General features: G+C 40.6%; 1 protein-coding gene across 1 annotated transcript in view; it reads left to right on the plus strand.

Moving 5' to 3' along the window:
- Nucleotides 1-11,631: 11,631 nt before the first annotated feature.
- Nucleotides 11,632-18,298, plus strand: part of LOC147108646 (cadherin-4-like) — a 735,941-nt gene continuing 729,274 nt past the window's right edge. Inside the window, exons 1-2 of the mRNA XM_086005339.1 lie at nt 11,632-11,934; nt 12,195-12,309. Coding sequence (XP_085861465.1) covers nt 11,881-11,934; nt 12,195-12,309 — 169 coding nt within the window. The 5' untranslated portion in view covers nt 11,632-11,880. The remainder of the gene's footprint in view (nt 11,935-12,194; nt 12,310-18,298) is intronic.

Here is an 18,298-nt window from a genome sequence, read left to right on the forward strand (position 1 = left end):
TCATGAGCGTTTTGTACCATAGGAGCAATCAACCACCTCTCCTGGTCCTCAGGTTGAACCTAGCAGAAGAACTCAAATAAGAGAACAAAAGGCATGTTTAGACACCCAGTGGAATCACAGTATGAGGAAAGAGTGGGGCGGCTTATGATCACTTCTGAGTCCCTTGTATTGAAGGAGAATGTGTACTAATTTTATGCAAATTATGCAGAAGCAGCAATATTTACGAAATTGGCAGTGACAGAAATCTAGCAGTAGTACAGTTAATGGTATTTATTGCTATTCACGTTTTGTCTGTCAAATCTTTTGGGACCTAAAAAATAAAAACTGCATAGACCAGTGTATTCTGACTGCTGTTAAAGACAATAGCTAACTTTCATGGCAGATAGCTTTTATATGGTTATAACTATCAGGATAAGACTGAACAGGCTGGGGCTAAGAGAAGAGGGGTGACTTGATAGAGGTCTTTAAAATTATGAACGGTTTTGAAAAGGGTAGACGTAGAAATGTTTCCACTTGTGGGTAGTCCAATACTATGGGTCATAAATGTAAGATAGCCACTAATAAATACGATAGGGAATTCAGGAGAAACTTCTTTACCTAGAGTGGATAGAATGTGGAACTCGCTAGCACATGGAGTAGTTGAGACGAATAACATAGATACATTTAAGGGGAAGCTAGATAAGCACATGAGGGAGAAAGAAATAGAAGGATATGCAGATAAGGTTAGATGAAGTAGGTTGGGAGGAGGCTCTTGAGGAGCATAAACACCAGTTAGGCCAAATGGCCTGTTTCTGTGCTGTAATTTACATGTAATATGTGCTTCTATGTAATATATTTTGTATTCTGCTATTCTTGGAATTTATAGTCATACAGGAAAGTGTGCATTTATTTATTAAATCTGATGACTAAAACGTGCATGGTTATGTAAGGGCAAATATGTGATGTGTGGTGAAGTGATGTTCTAAGATGGGTACTGGATTGAAGGATTTGTTGCTTATTTGAAGGTGGAGGGTGAAGAAGTTAAGTCAGTGGTGACAAAGGTAGATGGCGTTAAACAGATGAGAATACTTTGTAAAGGAAATAGCCATATTCCAAGAGATACACCATCCTATGAACAGATTTCTGATATTATTAATACATGACATACTGGGTTTAAAGTCTGGAAAGCCTCGACGACACAGGCTGTAAACAGAACAGGCTTTTGAGATAAGATGAAGGGCTGGAGTTTGATACTGGAGGTGTGTAGGAGGCGGGACCACAACTTTCGGGGTTGTAGTCCCACCTCCATCGAGTTGTGGCCAACCCACGCGATTTTCACTTGATTGACCTTGTTGAACCCGCCCAGTGGACTCAGCAGGCCAATTAAGGGCCACCCAGCAACAGGTGACTCACAAATTGACATTACATCGGTCAAGAGCTTTTGACAGATGAAATATCAGCGTGTGACAGCTCTTTGAAGCTGTCAAACACTGACAATCTGTACTCCAAGTTAATTCCTTCCTCTCAGGCTGATTTAGAGATCTCTCCAGAACAGAAAGCTGAATGCTGCAACTTTTGACAGCTCGCGGCCATTCTGCTTTCTGTGCCGGTGAGATGAGGGACTCCTGAGACCTGAAGGAAGGAAGGCTGTAAAGGTAAGTAAAGGTAATTAAACTTCTTTAAACACTTTACACACACCAAACACACTTACCTCTGCACTCATGCACCCATTACTCACCTGAACACCAGACATCTCGAACCCTCCAAGCCCTTCAGCCCAACAGTCCACCTCGCTAACTTGGCATAGTTTGGAGCCGTTGGGAATCCCACACTTCAGCAATAAAAATAGGGATTAGGCTAAAAACTGCCTGTTAACTACCTGTTAACAGGCAGTTAATTGGCACTAATCCCCTTCCCGCCTCGGGGAGGCGGCTCCCAGCACAGGTCGGGTATCCGCCTCCTTTGAAACTGGCATGGAGGCGGGTTGGGGGTGGGATGGGTTCGTGCCTCCCGATTTTGAGATTTTAACCCCCCACATGCCTCCAATCCCACCTCCACGCCCAATGAAAATCCTGCCCGAAGTGTTAACACAAAAGTTGTAAACACCACACCAGCTTTTGAAATGGGAATTGATTGTTAATACTAAGACAATAGCCCTGTTGAAACAGCAGGCTGGAGGTTCCTCTGTGTCTGAACATTGGAACCAACACAATAGCAATGCCCAAGTAAAGTGTTAAAAACTAACACTTCGAACAGGAACACAGAATATTAAAAAGCCATGTGCCTTTGTAAAAGTAACATCAAATAAGACAGGAAACATGATTATATATGCAACCAATTGAAGTAGCTAAGAAATGCAAAGAACACCCTAGATGAAGTGTTTTTAATTTACATGTTGTAAAAGATACCTACAAAACACTTTGAAAATATGATATCAATAGAGACACCAAGCAATCACATTGTGTTTGTGTTGAACTTGGAACACATAGGAGTCACGAAGTCTGCTTCCAAACAGGTGATTTTAGAATTGAATGGAAGTTCTTTAATAAAAATGACATCAAAGAGATAAATCTGTTGTAACCATTTTATGATAAGTTTTTGAAACACCTATACAGCAGACAGTATTCTGAGAGTTGGCAGCTAAATTGACAGTAAGAATAGAAAAAAATCTACAAAGAATGACTAGAGATAATTAGCTTACATCAGCAGAAAATTTCAAAGGATAAACCACTAAAAAAAGGTATAAAAATAGAGCTTTTCAGATGGAAAGTCAGAAGTCGCTGGAAAGGGCAAGCGATTCTCAACTTCAGAGGCATGCTCTGTAAGTTTTTAATTCTTTGAGTCTCGGGGATCAAAAAGGTACTCTTATTTGATTTTGGTGGATATTCTGGATTAGAAATAATAAGAAATGTAAAAATGTACGAAGTTAAGATTTGAGAATAAGAATCTCTGAGAATAAGAAATGTAAGTTATTTGTATTTTGAACTGTTAAAGTCACGAATGACTCACAAGCTGTTAACTGTATATCGGCTCTTAAATAAATCTATATATTTTTAGAATTGTCTCAAGTAGTATTTCTGTATCAAACTCACAAACTCAATTTCTGTATACTCTTTTGTAAGGAGTTGCAGAATTCTGGGGGGGTTTTCCGGACCCTCATAATATCCGAAAGGTTACAGTCTAGTTAAACTTATTAAAAGTGCTATCTGGAAGACAGCAACATCTTCAAGTAATTCCTTTCCTTTAGGGCGAGATAGTCTGAACCTTTAGACCCAATTAAGCATCTTATAGAATTCGGCTATCTCGAACTTTAGTTGAAGGTGAACGTCTGGGGAATACACCTGATCTGGGGTAGCCCGAAAAGGGCTAGGACTAGTAATTATCCCTTCAACTTCACTGATAAGCTGAGTTCAGATGAACTTTGTAGTTGTTAATGAGGTGGTCATCCTGATGCTCCATTCCATGTTGTTCTACCTCCAAAGCAGCTAGGGCCACCACCCCAGGAATCTCCATGTTCAGGTCTTTTTGGATAGCTAAATTGTGCAGGTCACAACTAGCTACAACATATTGCAAAGCCGCTCCTGACCTATCAAGGTAGTGAAAGTGCCCCTTTAAAATATAGACGGTCCTCTCGATGACCACTCAGGCATGTGCATCATTGTGGCACTTCTCAGCTGCTGTTGTTGCAACTCTTTGATGGATCATTATCCATGGCAGCTAGAGTTATGCTTTGCCACCCAAAGTTCATTTTTTCACTGAACTACGTTGCTTGAAGTGCTCAGGGAGGGCAGTATTCCTGAGGTGAAATGCATCCTGGTAAACTTCCAGCAAACCTGGCATTCATGAAAAGGAATCTTTGCATCAAATGAAACACAATCCAGATATTCAGTGTTTTATGGCATTCCTTTTAATTAAGAAAGTTGACAGGGTTCATGGTAGAACCTCTCAATCGCGTCATCTATAGCACCCTGTACTTTGGAGGATCCAGCAATGAGATAAAAATGGATGGCCCTTATCATGCTGCTACCTTACTGTTATGTCGAACTGGATGAATTCTCCAGCTCTCCTAAAAAGTGTGTTAGTTACCTGACGAATATATGCTTGGACAGCACCCTGGTTGGCATTGTACAGATCCACTGTGCTGCTTGAAATGAGCCTGTGGCATAAAAGCTGAGTGCGGTCATCAATTTCACAGCCACAGGCAGAGCTGCCAGGCAAATGAGCTTGGCTGCAAGTCTTCAAGTAGTAGCTGGCAGTGCCCCCCTATTACCTGTTTAGTGAAGCACACATTTCTAACACAGAGCTCCTCACTAATGTCATCTTAGGACCTGCGTGGCCTGTAAACTCTTTAGGGGGATGGGGAGGTAATTTGTTGTAGGGCACTGCCTCCTCCAATGGTGCGTCATTCTCCTTTCCTCCATGCTGCAGTGCTCCACTTCATCCTCCATTAACATTGCTTACAAGGGAACACTTATTGTGAAACACATACCTGGTAATCCAAACATCCTACTCTGGGTCGAGGCAAACAAAAATTCCAGTGGTCTCAGCAGCCTTCATTGCAGACAAGACTAAAAAAAAAGCTTCAAAAGCTCTTCTGTATCTCCAGCAATATCTCCTGAAAGCTTCTTCAGACTGCACATTCCAAAGTAAAGCAATTCTGTCAGTATCAGCTGATACTGGAAACAGGTACACCGTTTTTATTGCCTTCTAAATTACTCTTGTTGTAATGGGAGTGCAAGTCAGGGGACCTGGGGACTCAAACACAGTCCCTCCTTATTATAGTTCATGGTAATGAGCTCTCGGCAGCATTGGCAAGCATACAAGCAAATGGAAGGTCCCAGATCATGCACAAACTACAGCACTACAATTATGGGACAGAAACCCAGCAAAAACAGGTCTCGCCTCAGAATCCACCTTGAAAAATGACAGTGTGCTCATTTTAAGGCAGAAATATGCCAAATTGGCAAGTAAATTTAGGGACCCAATCTTTGAAGAGTGTGCGGAATTACATCATAGTAAGTAGACTTAACAGACAATAAAGCAATTACTATTAAAGAACAATGGGCATGGGGCATCAGAGGTCCATCATCAAAAAGGACAGATACTACTGGAGATACGATATCACTTTGAATCTTTGATATGTAAAGCACAAAAATATTGAAAATTAGTTTGTGATTTTAATGCAAGAACTGGCACTTACAAGAATAACAGACTATGCTTATTTGTGAATAAGAATGTGATTTAATAATGTGAATTATTTGCTGAAAATATTAGTGTTGTAAAACAGTCTTTAAGGCTTTGTTCTGTACAAATTCAGACCTGATAATTCAACTAGCTCATTTTATTTTATAACTTATATTTGGTTGTTTCCCAAGTGTGAATAAAATTATTTATTCTTTTTTCCAAAAGGAAATTCAAGGATTACATTTTTATTTTGTGAATTTTGTTTCATTGCATAGAAATTACAATACATAAATAGGCTGTTTGGCACCACCAGTCCATATTGGTATTTATCTTCCACACTTGCCATAATCTTAATCTCATGCACCCATCTTGTTTCCATAGTCCCTTAACCTCTTTTCCTTCAGCCACCTATGAAACCTATTATATGGTGACATGGGCCCGGAATTTGCACTCCTGATGATGGCGTACACTCAGCGTATGCTGTTGTAAGCCTTCTGAAAGGCCCCGCAAGTTCCAGGTTTCCGCATGAGCTGTGCATGCGCAAAAACCGAGAACTTACGATCTGTCAAGGTTCGCCTTGCCAAATCTACTGAACCGACTGAGAAATCACTTTCGCTGGCGCAGCCCAACTACTGCCCAGCAAATGCCCACAAAACTCTTACAGCTGGCATAGGGCCTGCTTTCACCAGTGTAAGGGTTAATATAAATCTTAAATTAAAAAAATTAAAATCATGCACAAACACTTAAAATTACTTTATGCAAATTGTGTCCCGGGTTAAAAGCTTTAAAATTATTTTTCAAAAAAATTAATTTTTATTGTATTTGATGTATTAAAGGGACTTTTAATTAAATTTGAAAATGAGAACATTTATTTTTATTAGAGTTGTCTAAATTCTTTAATTATTTGGGGATTCCATTGCACGTCATTAGGGGATTCCATTCGGAAACGACTGCAATAGAATCCTCCTTTCTCATTGGAGGACCTGGCCCATATGATCCCAGGGACGCTTCCGAACCACCTGCGTCCCTGGGATCTGTGGGCCTTTATGCAGGCGTACGCCTGAAGGCCCAGGACCTGAACTCTCCTTAGCTGTGGAGGCAGGAGGTAGGTTCGGAAATATTTTGCGGGTCAGAGGCGTTCTCTGGAGGTACTCCTCCGACCACAAATGCAGGGCCATGGTCTCTTCTTCAATCACTATCTCCGGCAGTGCATTCCATAGCTTCACAATCCTCTGTGTAGAAAAGCTTCTCCCAGTCATTTACATTTAACATTTTTAGCTATGTCCCCTTGTTCTAGATTCCGCAAGGTGAAGGATCTTCATGCAGGGATATGAAGCCCTTTCAGGCATCCTCATCTACCAGGACCTTTACAGACAGCAAATACAATAGCCTTTCATGCACTCAGATGGAGCTGGATTTCAACCCAGATCCCAAATGTAACATGGTAGTTATTAACCTATTACACCATCCAATTCCCAACCTCTTTTTGCGTAGATCATATGAGAAGGAGGAGGTTACATTTGTCAGTATAAATATTTTATTTTGCACATAGCAATCTCTGTTCATATGTTACACCCTGGACCTACTGATCCCTATCAGTCCTGGCTTGGTTAAATACCTGGACATGACCATCCATAAGACATGCTGTTTTCACCGCCCTCATTTTATCTTCCAGTAACTCAATTTTGGTACTCCAGGTCTAACAGCAATATTGTCCAACTTGCCAGAAATATACCCATTGCCTTCACTGAGCTATAATGCAACACAATCTCTGCAGTAGAACAATCCCATCAGCAAGTCAAAATACCCTCAGTGGTCGCTTCGATGGTGCAGTGTGACTGGCTATAGTGGAACCGAGTTAGAATAGGAAACTTTATTTGCATATATCAGGGCTTGATAAGAAGAAGTTGAACCTTCAAGCTGTGGACAGTAACCCTGTAAGAAAAGAGATGAAAAAGAAAAGAAATACTTGCATTTATATAGTGCCTATCACGATCTCAGGACACCCCTGCTCTTCTTCAAAATAGTGTTATGGGATCTTTTAAGTCCACCTCAGAGAGCAGATGTGACCTCAGTTTAACATCTCATCCAAAAGACAGCACTGCACTGGAGTGTCAGCCAGATTTTTGCGCTCAAGTCGCTGGAGTGGGATTTGGAACCCACAACCCTCTGACTCAGAGGTGAGAGTGCTACCCACTTAGTCACAGCTGACACAATGAGAAAATATTAGAAATAAACTGCAGGTGTATTCAGGGTTTACCCACACAATTTGCATTTATGTATTGTCATCAATAAAGAGGAAGGGACTGGAAACTGAACCTTTGCACCAAATAATACCCTCTAATTTAATTTCTGTTACATAAGTCAGCCATTCAGGACTATGTGGTAATAGTGAATTACATATTGACTGCCCACTCAGCTCAAACATAGTGGTGAACAAGCTTGGCATGCTCTTCAAACTTGTGCTGAATTTTCAACCCCACATCTGGTCAATCGCCAAGTGTGCCTCCTTTCATCCCCAGAACATTGTGTGCTTATACCTTCTGTACCCTTTCTGCTGTTGATACCTTTATCGATGCTGCCATCACTTTGAGGATTAATTTCTCAAATGCTATCCTCACCAACCTCCATCCTCCTGTGACCTGGTTTCATTTCCACACAAAGTCCCATATATCCATACTCTCTCCTTGCACAGCTCCATCAGCTTCTTGTGACAAGGCTAATCAATTTTAAGATACTCATCTGCCTGAGGCCTTGCCCCACCCTACTTGGGAAATCTTTTGTTACCATACATCCCAATACACACCCTCTGCTCCTCTAATATAAAAACAGAAAATGCTGGAAATATTCAACAGGTCGGGCACCATCTGTGGAGAGAGAATATAAACTGGCAGACTACCTCACGACCATCAGAGACACAAAACAGAGACAGACCCTCACCAGGTACAGACTAAGCGACCACCAACTGGAAATTGAAAAAGGCAGATACAAGAAATCCTGGCAGCCTAGAGAGAATAGAATATGCGATCAATGTCTGGCCGGCGAGGTTGAAACAGAGATGCATTTCCTCCTAAAATGCGAAAAATTCAACACATCAAGAAACATATTATTCAACAAGCTAAGCCAAACAACCCCAGATTTCAAGGAATTGGATGACCTGTCAAAATTGAGATTAGTCCTAGGAGAAGGAGACAGACCATACCTTGGGGCCAAATATGTAACAACATGTCACAACCTGAGGACTGTTTAAAATTAAGACTGTTTAAAATTAATATTGAACGTACCAAATGAAGTACAAAGACTGTTTAAAATTAATATTGTTTAAAAGTAATATTGTATGTACCCAACAAATGTCAAATCGATTGACACCTACAGAATGTTGGAAAACTGTACCTTTTTGCTATGTAAGCTTTGGCAATATGGTTCTCTGTAAACTTTCATGCCAATAAAGCATTTGAATTGAATTGAATTGAATTGAAACAGAGCGAATGTTTCAAGCCAATGACCTTTCATCAGAACTGGAAGAAGTTAGAGATTTAACAGTTTTTAAGCAAGTACAGAGACAGGGAAGTGGGGGGCATGAAAGAAAAAAATGAGAATGTCTGTGATAGGGTAGAGGGCAGGAGAAATTAAATGACAAAAGGCAAAAGGGGATAGTAATGGGACAAGTAAAAAAAAAACATATAACCACAGCCTACAGTAAACTAGAATGTGTAAATTGTGGAATAAATAGGGAGATTTAAAAAGAAAGAAAGACTTGCATTTATATAGCGTCTTTCACGACCACCGGACATCTCAATATATTTTACAGTCAATGAAGTACTTTTTGAACTGTAGTCACTGTTGTAATGTAGGAAACGCAGTAGCCAATGTGATAATGACCAGTTAAAGTGTTATAGTGATGTTGATTGAAGGATCAATATTGGCCAGGACACCAGGGATAACTCCCCTGCTCTTCTTCAAAATAGTGCCATGGGATCTTTTACAGCCACCTGAGAGAGCAGATGTGGCCTCAGTTTAACATCTGCACTGAAGTGTCAGCCTAGATTTTTGTGGTCAAGTCTCTGGAGTGGGACTATGAACCCACAACCTTTTGACTCAGAGGCGAGAGTGCTACCACCTGAGCCATGGCTGATATAGCCAATAGTAACAATATTTGGTTTTGTCTCTGCTCCTCTAGTCCTGGATTAGTGCTTGTTCATTGTCTCCTTTGTGCCACTATCAAAGTGTAAACTTTCAGCCATTGCAGCACTGCCCTCTGGAATTCTCTTGCAAAATCACAATGCAATTTTACCTCACTCTCTTCAACTATGTACCCAATTGCTTTCATTTCCTGCTCGGCATCCATTGTAAGATACTCTAAGGTATTATTTTGCATGAGGAGTGCTGTACAATGCAAGTTACTATTGTTAAAATATAATACTTTTCTTCTGGAGTTCCAGGTTGATTCTGGCACTGGGATGAAAGCCTCTTTATGAGGCCTGATGACCTGTAAGAGTTTTATATGAACTGATGTTGGGCACTTTTGACCCAGTTCCAAATTGGTATAATTCCAAAGCACAAAACTGACTATAGTTTGCCAAAAAATTGACCTAAAATCTTCAACCATTTTCAGAGAATCTATGAAGATGGATGCCATGGGAAGTGGAACAATTCACATTAGTGCATGAGAGGCATTCTTTGAAGGTTGAATTTTAAGGTAGATTGTCGGGCAGAGCAGCGGGAGTTTTACTCTGCATCTGGCCCATGCCATAGCCAACAGAAGAGTAATTGATGCTGTCCTGTTCCCAATACAGACTGGATGAACCAAAGAAAATGCATATGACCACAACCTAGAGTAAACTAGAATGTAGAGGTCGTGGAATGAACAGGGAGAATATTTGTAGTGGTATGCTTTGTATTATGCATCACCTGCATATTCAAATCAGTTATAATGTTTTCATATTGGGACTTGTTTGGATTCCCAAGTGAATGTGTCTCTATAAGGTCCCAAAATATTAGGGAATCCTGTGAAGGAAATTCTGTGAATAAGTATTATTTGTGGCAAGTAATTAACTGTGGATGACTTCCCATGTTTTCTTTTATTGATTTACATATTACTTTTAAAAATATTTGTATTTGCAATACACCTGTGTGGAATCGTGACCCCTCTCCACTTTATTTTGCAAAGAATTGAGTGGACATAATGGGGTGACCTAAAGTGCCCTTGGAGCTCATGCATTTAATAGCACTGGTGTCATTGGATTCAGAAATCAAATCAAATCAAATCAACTTTATTGTCATTGTTAGTGCACAAGTGCAGTACAACGAAATGTAGGCTTGCGGCTCCTGAGAGTGTACATTTAGATTAAGACATTTAAACATTCAACATACATTTGGCTTGTAATACATTAACATAAACATAACCATAATAAAGTGCATTGGCAGATGTGCAGGCTTTAGGGTTTATTTGTGGAGTTCAGTAGGATGACAGCCCTGGGAAAGAAGCTGTTCCTAAATCTGGTCGTACGGGTGTGAATGCATCTGTAGCGTCTCCCAGATGGCAGGAGGGTGAACAGACTGTGGCTGGGGTGGGTAGGGTCTTTGATGATGGACCGTGACCTCCGTAAACAGCATTTCTGGTATATGTGCTCTATGGTCGGTAGCCGGGTGCCGGTAATGCGTTGGGCAGTTTTGACTACCCGCTGCAGGGCTATTAATCATGTGCTATGTTTTCTCAGCCTGTCCCGATTATTATATGTAAATATATAGAGAGTAATGGTAGAACTGAGCCAAGATTAACATGTGGTATAAAAACAGAAAATGCTGGAAACACTCAGCAGGTCAGGCAGCATCTGTGGAGGGAGCAACAGAATTAACATTTCAGGTCGATGACCTTTTGTCAGAACTGGAAAATGCCAGAGATGTAACAGATTTAAAACAAGTGCAGGGGCAGGAAAAGGGGGGGGGGGGGGGGGGGAGGAAAGAACAAAAGGGAAGGTCTGTGATGGGGTGGAAGGCAGGAGAGATTAAATGACAAAAGGGATGATGGTGCAAGGCAAAAGGAGATGGGACAAGTGAAGAAACAAAAATAAAAACCTGAAACGTTAACTCTGTTTCTCGCTCCACAGATGCTGCCTGACCTGCTGAGTATTTCCAGCATTTTCTGTTTTTATTTCAGATTTCCAGCACCCGCAGTATTTCGCTTTTGTAAAGAAACAAAAGATGGGTCTAGAAGAGGGGTAAACGGATACACCAGAACCATCAACAGCTGCCATCTGGAAAAAAAAATGTGATGGTACTTTTGAGAGGCTGTTGGCATATCCTGAACACTTCTGTTGTACGGACACTCCAGAACGTAGTGCTTTCGGAGGAGCCCTGAAGTGCTCTGGGCGCCTGGTACCTGTATTGTCATGTAAATCCTTCAGGGGGCTGAGCTTCGCCTTGTGCTGTCTGTCAGGCCCCCTGTGGGCGGGGCTAGTGACGCGCTGACGGTCGGTCGGTCGGTCGGAGGAGGTGGTGGTGGAGCGCCGCGCACCTGCAGCGTGAAATTGACAGAGACACAAGACAAGAACCCAGTGCAGAGAGAGAGAGGGAGCCAGCGCAGAGCACAGCACCGCCGCTACAGTCTCTTACTGGATGAAGAGCTGACATCGGCACTAAAGAGGGGGTTTTATTTTAATTTAAACTTTGCCCGACTTTTTTTTTCTGGGGGGGAAGGAGGGTGCAGTTAGCAGGATGCTAACCTCCGCTGCCATCCTTCCGATCGCTCTGCTTATTTGCTCAGATCGGGTGAGGGAATAATTCTTGTTAATTGCTGGTGATAAATGTATTTTGGCTGTACGGTGCTTGCGAGCCGCAGACAGTTAGCGTTAAAGCACGGCTTGATCGCTTGTCTTTATTTTTAGATGTGCTTTACACTGTATTGTTCCCTAAATGCTTTAAATTGTGTTCTGTTGCCATGTTTTTATTTTTTATATAAACTGCCCTGGTCCGAGTAGTTTTAACCAGCAATAAGTTTGAATGGGGAATTTTCTGCTTGATCATCTCAGGCAACGGCGGCGGATACTGAAGGGAGAATATCCTCGTGTAGGACTGGATTTTCCGAAGATGTATATGCAGTGTTTATTTCCAGGAGTATTTTTGAAGGCCAGAGTTTCCTTAAAGGTAAGAGAGCAGTAAGATGTTAAAACGCGGTCCTCTATGAAGGCAGGCTGCGCCCAGCACTGGGCAGGGAGGGGGGGACCCTCACCGTTACTTTGGCAGGGAGGCTTGAGGGATCCGTAGTGGAAGTGGTAATTAGCCTGATCATTGGAAACGTGGAACCCCCCCCCCGTGCGACTCGTTAACATTAATAAAACTTTCATTGCCTACTTTTCTCGTATGGTGAGATGATCATTTTTTTTGTACCGATGAGAATTGTTGGAAACAAGGAGCTGTCTTTTTTCCCAGTCTGACGTTGCCCGGGGTCTGCGGAACCTGCTTCTGCCTTGTGCGACCGCTAGTTATTCCTTCATGCTATGTTATTGATGTATAGCTCTGGTATATTTCACTTTTTTTTCTGAATTGTGTTTTAACTGTGTTTGAAAGCTGTCTGATTAAATTGAATTGGGGAGTTCATTGTTTAAAGAAACGGTGTAAATTCCATTTCACTCTCCGTCTGTTTCTTGACATGACTGCAGCTTTACAGTTTGTACCCTGCAAACTTTATATCTGATAAGTATTTGTGCATTGATGTGTGCGATATATGTTTGTGTTTTTTAAAGCAATTTTCACACTAAGGGAAAAGGGATTTGTTACGAGCTGGGTTCGTACCATGGTTTACACGCAGTACAAATCTGTGGGTTTCATTGATTCCAACTCCCTTACCAGGGTTTCTCCCGTTCTAAATTCAGTGAGACCAGTGCAAAATCGAGCAATGGGTTTCTGAATAAGGGTGGCAAAGTACGCTATTTATGTCTGCATTTTAGAAGTGCAATACTTGGATGAATGTGTTGTATTTTATGGGCTTTATTTTAAGTTAACCAAGCAGAGCCAGGATTTGTAGTGCAAGGACAGTAAGGGTGGACAATAGAACAATCTCAGTTATTATAACTGGTGGGAAAGAGATGGGAAGCTATCGCCCTTGTTTCCTCTCCCCATTGTGGTTTTAGTAGTTCCGTGGGGCAGATTTTGTTCCTGAAGGAGGTTTATTAAAGTTATTCTTTCCTTTTTTAAACAACAAAATCATGGGTCCAATTTGAATGCCTTGAACTGATGGGACTAACTATTGTGTAGATATGTGCTACAAAAACTATGAATACTTGAAGGAATACTGTCTTGATGAACCTGGGCATGCTTATTTTTTGTCTTGCAAACAAAGTTCCTGCTGAAATATGTACTGTCACGGTGACAAAATTAATGTGCAGCTTTTCTCCTTCCTCAATGGGGGAAAATGTATGAAAATACTATTCGAGAAGACGGGACACTAAAGTGACATTATAAGCAGTTTAAAAAGTAATAAACCGCAATGTGGGTGTATAAAGAGTTCTTCACTAATTAAAAGCGGAGTTCTTAATAGGCTGGAAGCCAAGATGATTTAGTAGAAGGTACAATTTTTGTGGTGTATAAATTACTGATTGTTTATAATATTTGTATGTTGTAATGTCATTGGAAATAATTATGACATCACACAGTGATAAACTAACCAATTATTTCTGAAGTCAGCTTCCCTGCTGGAGCTATTTGCCCTATCACACTGTTCCATGAAATAGAATATCTGTTTTGCTTTCAAAAGTAGCTAGTGAACATCTAATTGATGGAAAGTGTGATTTCTAGGAAGCTGTTGAGACTGTACATATTAAAATGATATGCTAAAACTTGTACAATTGGTAATAAACCATAGCTGTGTGCCTTGAAAAATGGTACCCAATGCTTTTAAAGCTTCAGCGGTGCAATAAATGAATGAGTTGCATTTCTCTGGATTGAATAAAGCAAACGTTTATTTGGGCTGATGATTTGAAAACAATCTACAAGGATTCAGTTATTCATTAAATCTAAGTTACGCATAATGCCAGAAGCACACATCATATCCTAGTGGCAGTGGAACTTCCAAAGTAACATTGATCTAGAATTCTGAACTGTATACAGAAGTTGAAGTGCAGCGTTAATCATTGTTTGCTGAGCCATGGTTGTTGGGGCATGATCGAAGTATGACTTGCTTGTTGGCGCCCAATGCAATATCTTCAACTCCGTACCCATGCTCTCCGAAGAATGAGGGCCAATGTTGTGCTGTAGCTGTATTGTTATTACGTTACAATAACATTCCTTGCACATTTGTAAATCAAGATTAACCCTGAAATTGTCAACCAGTCCAGGAGAATGACCAAGTCCTGTGGTTAGTCAATTTTGTAAAGATCAGTTCAGACTAATGCTGAAACACATTATTATAGTATTAGAACCATTCTTATGCCATGAGTAACAGTAATATGACATACTCTTGGGGATTATATTGGAGATTTTAGTTCTATTTCTTTGCAATCTCTTATCTATCCAATGCATTTTTAAAATTGTAATCTGCCTAATTGAATCTAACATATCCATGTTATCTTTTCTAACCTTTTCATTTCCTAAATAAATACATTTTACAATTTTTTTTTTCTTAATGCATTTTTCTTCATTCAGGCTCATATCATCCATTTTGGAGGTAAGAAAGAAAAAAGTGTTGCATTTATATAGTGCATTTCACGACCACCGGACGTCTCAAAGCGCATTACAGCCAATGAAGTACTTTTGAAGTGGAGTCACTGTTGTAATGTGGGAAACGCAGCAGCCAATCTGCGCACGGCAAGTTCCCACGAACAGCAATGTGATAATGACCAGATCTGTTTAGTGATGTTGGTTGAGGGATAAATATTGGCCAGGACACCAGGAATAACTCCCCTGCTCTTCTTCAAAATAGTGCCATGGGTTCTTTTACATCCACCTGAGAGAGCAGACAGGGCCTCTTTTTAATGTCTCATCTGAAAGACGGCATCTCCAACAATTCAGCACTCCCTCAGTACTGCACTGGAGTGTCAACCTAGTTTTATGTGCTCAAGTCCCTGGAGTGGGACCCACAACCTTCTGACTCGGAGGCGAGTGTGCTACCCACTGAGCCACAGCTGACACAAGAAGTTAAGAAAAAAAAAATTACACTCATTGGCTGGAAACCAATTTTAAATCTAGACTTGGAAGTTTAATACTTGGTTCCATCACAGGTGCAATCAAGTTGATTTTTAATGCATTTTTCAACGTTTCTTTATTGATGATGTGCCATTGGTGGTAGATACATGGTACTCCTGATGGCACACTGTGCCTAACAGTATCCATGACCTGACTCTTCCGGGATCTCGAGTAGATATTGAAGGCCTAATGGGGACCAGTGGTACACTGATAAAAGCATTTGGATGTCAGGAAGCCTACACTGAGTACTCCTGTTCCAGCATCAACAGAATGAGTATTCCCATTGCTGATTCTGGAGCCAGATAGCTCCTGGATGGATAAATTTTGGATTTAAAAAAAAAATGTTTTCGTTAAAGTGCTAGCGTATAGAACAGCATACTTCCCATATTTAAGGTTGAAGTTGTAATCCGTGCAATCTTGCCAATCCTTGCTCCATGAACTATTCATATTTGATTTGTTACTGTAATATAATCGAAGACAGTCCGTGCGTGTGCATGCATGTTTACATGACATTCGTTATCCACCGAGACCAGACAATTTAAAACATCAATCGTTATTTGTGACTTAAATCATTACAGGGATTTTAATTCAAAAGCTAAATCATAGTGTAAAATATTGACACCATTGTATGTGAATAAAGTCATCGTTCATCAATCAATCAACCTTATTACTCCTTGTGGAGTATAGGTCTTCTACCACTTTTTGCCACTGAACTCTGTTTTGGGCAACAACTTCCAACTGATCCCATGTGCAGCCAATCTTTTTACTTATGAATACAGTAATGGATCTTAAATTAGTTTGGCTAAAATTGAAGATTCCAAATATGTTCTATTTTATAATAAACATTTGGGTTAGAGATTCCGCTTCTGCTAGTTTTCCACCCAGATTCCAACCAATGTAAAAGATCGGGGAGTTTAAAACTTGAGTTACACCCCAAAACATTTGCATTTGTGTTTTCCGCGACCTTTTACCTTGGTTCAAGATTCAATTTGCCCGGATCAGGCCTCTCCTTCAAAACTGGCCATGACCCCCAGGTCGAAATTGTGAGATTCCACCAATTGTGCTGGTGTGGGCAGGCTCTTCAAATTGTACTTAGTTTCCTAGGCGCACAGGCACTAGTAAACACATTTTAAAGTTTTTTTTCATATCAAATACTTAAGTTACGAAGAAACTGACTTTACATCAATGAGACGAACAAATGGTTCAGTATAGTACTGTCATTTTCAATGATAAATCAGGTGGCGGACTGGACACCCTTGTTAAAAATGCATATTTTTGGTGATAAACCTCTTTTCCATTGTATTAATAAAACTGCACCAGGTTACCACTCTTAAATACATTATGGGATTTTTTTTAATGGAAAATAAATTATTACATTCTATTAACTCTCTATTGCGCTGGTTTATGGAAGATTTTTGTTTGTGATTATGCAAATTAATTTTAGCGGAAACTTTGATACTTAAATTATTACAGGGTCATTGTAATTTCCCACATTACAACAGTGACTCCACTTCAAAAGTACTTCATTGGTTGTAAAGCGCTTTGAGACATCCGCTGGTCGTGAAAGGCACTGTATAAATGCAAGTCTTTCTTTCTTGAACTGTAACCTAAACAGCACAATTTCAAGCGCAATTTGGGCAGAAATGCTACCGCAATAATAAAGAAGGGAGGTGGGAAGAAGATTTGGTCAGTAGTTTTCACTTGTGTGGTTGAGTAGTTTTCTCTGTTCGTTCTTGTTAAAACTTTTCTGCACCTACTGCTATTGTTGATCCAAAGGATTATCTGTTTATTTCGTAACATATTGTCCCCTTAATCCACATCTTCTTTCCCATCAGCCGAGCTGTTCACAAGGTTCCAGCCACTTCCCAGGAAATTATTTGATTTCTGAGGCTAGTAAAAGGATTAATGCAGCAGGCTTTTGATGAGTCCAATTTTTCCGTGTAATATCTTTCCCTTCAAATCACACTGAAGCGATTGTACTGGCGGGTATAACAGAACCACTGTAGTGCATATCTTTGTTAAAATAAATCCACTAATACTGTTTTATTTAAAATAAATTTGTGTTTAAATGCACTCTGTTTACAATGCATATTCTGTTGAATTGGAATAATAAATTCTATGGAATATGATTTGAAATCTTGCTAGTTGTGACGATCAGTGGCAGTGTCTCTCCAGACAGTAGCTCTCATTGCTGTACATGGGCTGGAGTTTTACATTTAATGAAAAAGCAAGTCTGTACAAAGTTGGGGTTTAAATTTTCATCTCTTGGATTTATAAAAAATTCCCTGTTCAGGTCCTAACAATCTGTACTTAATACTTTCATATATGGAAGGCTTATAACTCTTTTGAGGGTTGAAGTTTCTTTTTTTACTTGTGCTTTCTATCACAATCAAGATTGATAAAACAGAGATTTGTACGGGAAGTGAAGGGAAAGTGAAAAATGTTTCCTATAGTGTTTTTAACTATATTTAGTAATAATGGAGGAGATCTTGACTCCCTTCGCCTGGTGGAAATGGGTTGATGGGAGAGTTGAAACTGAGGTGGTGGACTTATCGCTCCATTCCTGTTCCACTGCCAGGGTCTTTTGCTGGGCGGCTGATGTGCTGCCTGAATCGGATGGGAACCACTTTACTCTATGCAATTCGAGGTGTTATGACGTACATAGGATCCCGATGTAATTTTAACGACCTATTGCTCAGTGAAACCTGGTGCAGCAGAAGAGACCCAGAAAAGTAAGCATTAAAATTATTTATTGTGGTGCCAGGAGGAGCAGGTGCGCTCTTCTGGGTTCTACAAGAATAATGAGAGCCACTGCTGCCATGGGCTCCCTGCTTGCCGGCGCCCCCCTCCCCGGGCCTACCTGCTTGTAGGCCGGGTTGGCCTCCAGCCTGCCCAATATTGTGGTGACCTGGCACTGGCGAGCAGCAGTGGGATACTGACAGGATTGGGCACT

The sequence above is a fragment of the Somniosus microcephalus genome, chromosome 13 (assembly GCF_052327205.1).
Source record: "Somniosus microcephalus isolate GS21.2 chromosome 13, FLI_Smic_1.0, whole genome shotgun sequence".
Classification (NCBI taxonomy): Eukaryota; Metazoa; Chordata; class Chondrichthyes; order Squaliformes; family Somniosidae; genus Somniosus; species Somniosus microcephalus.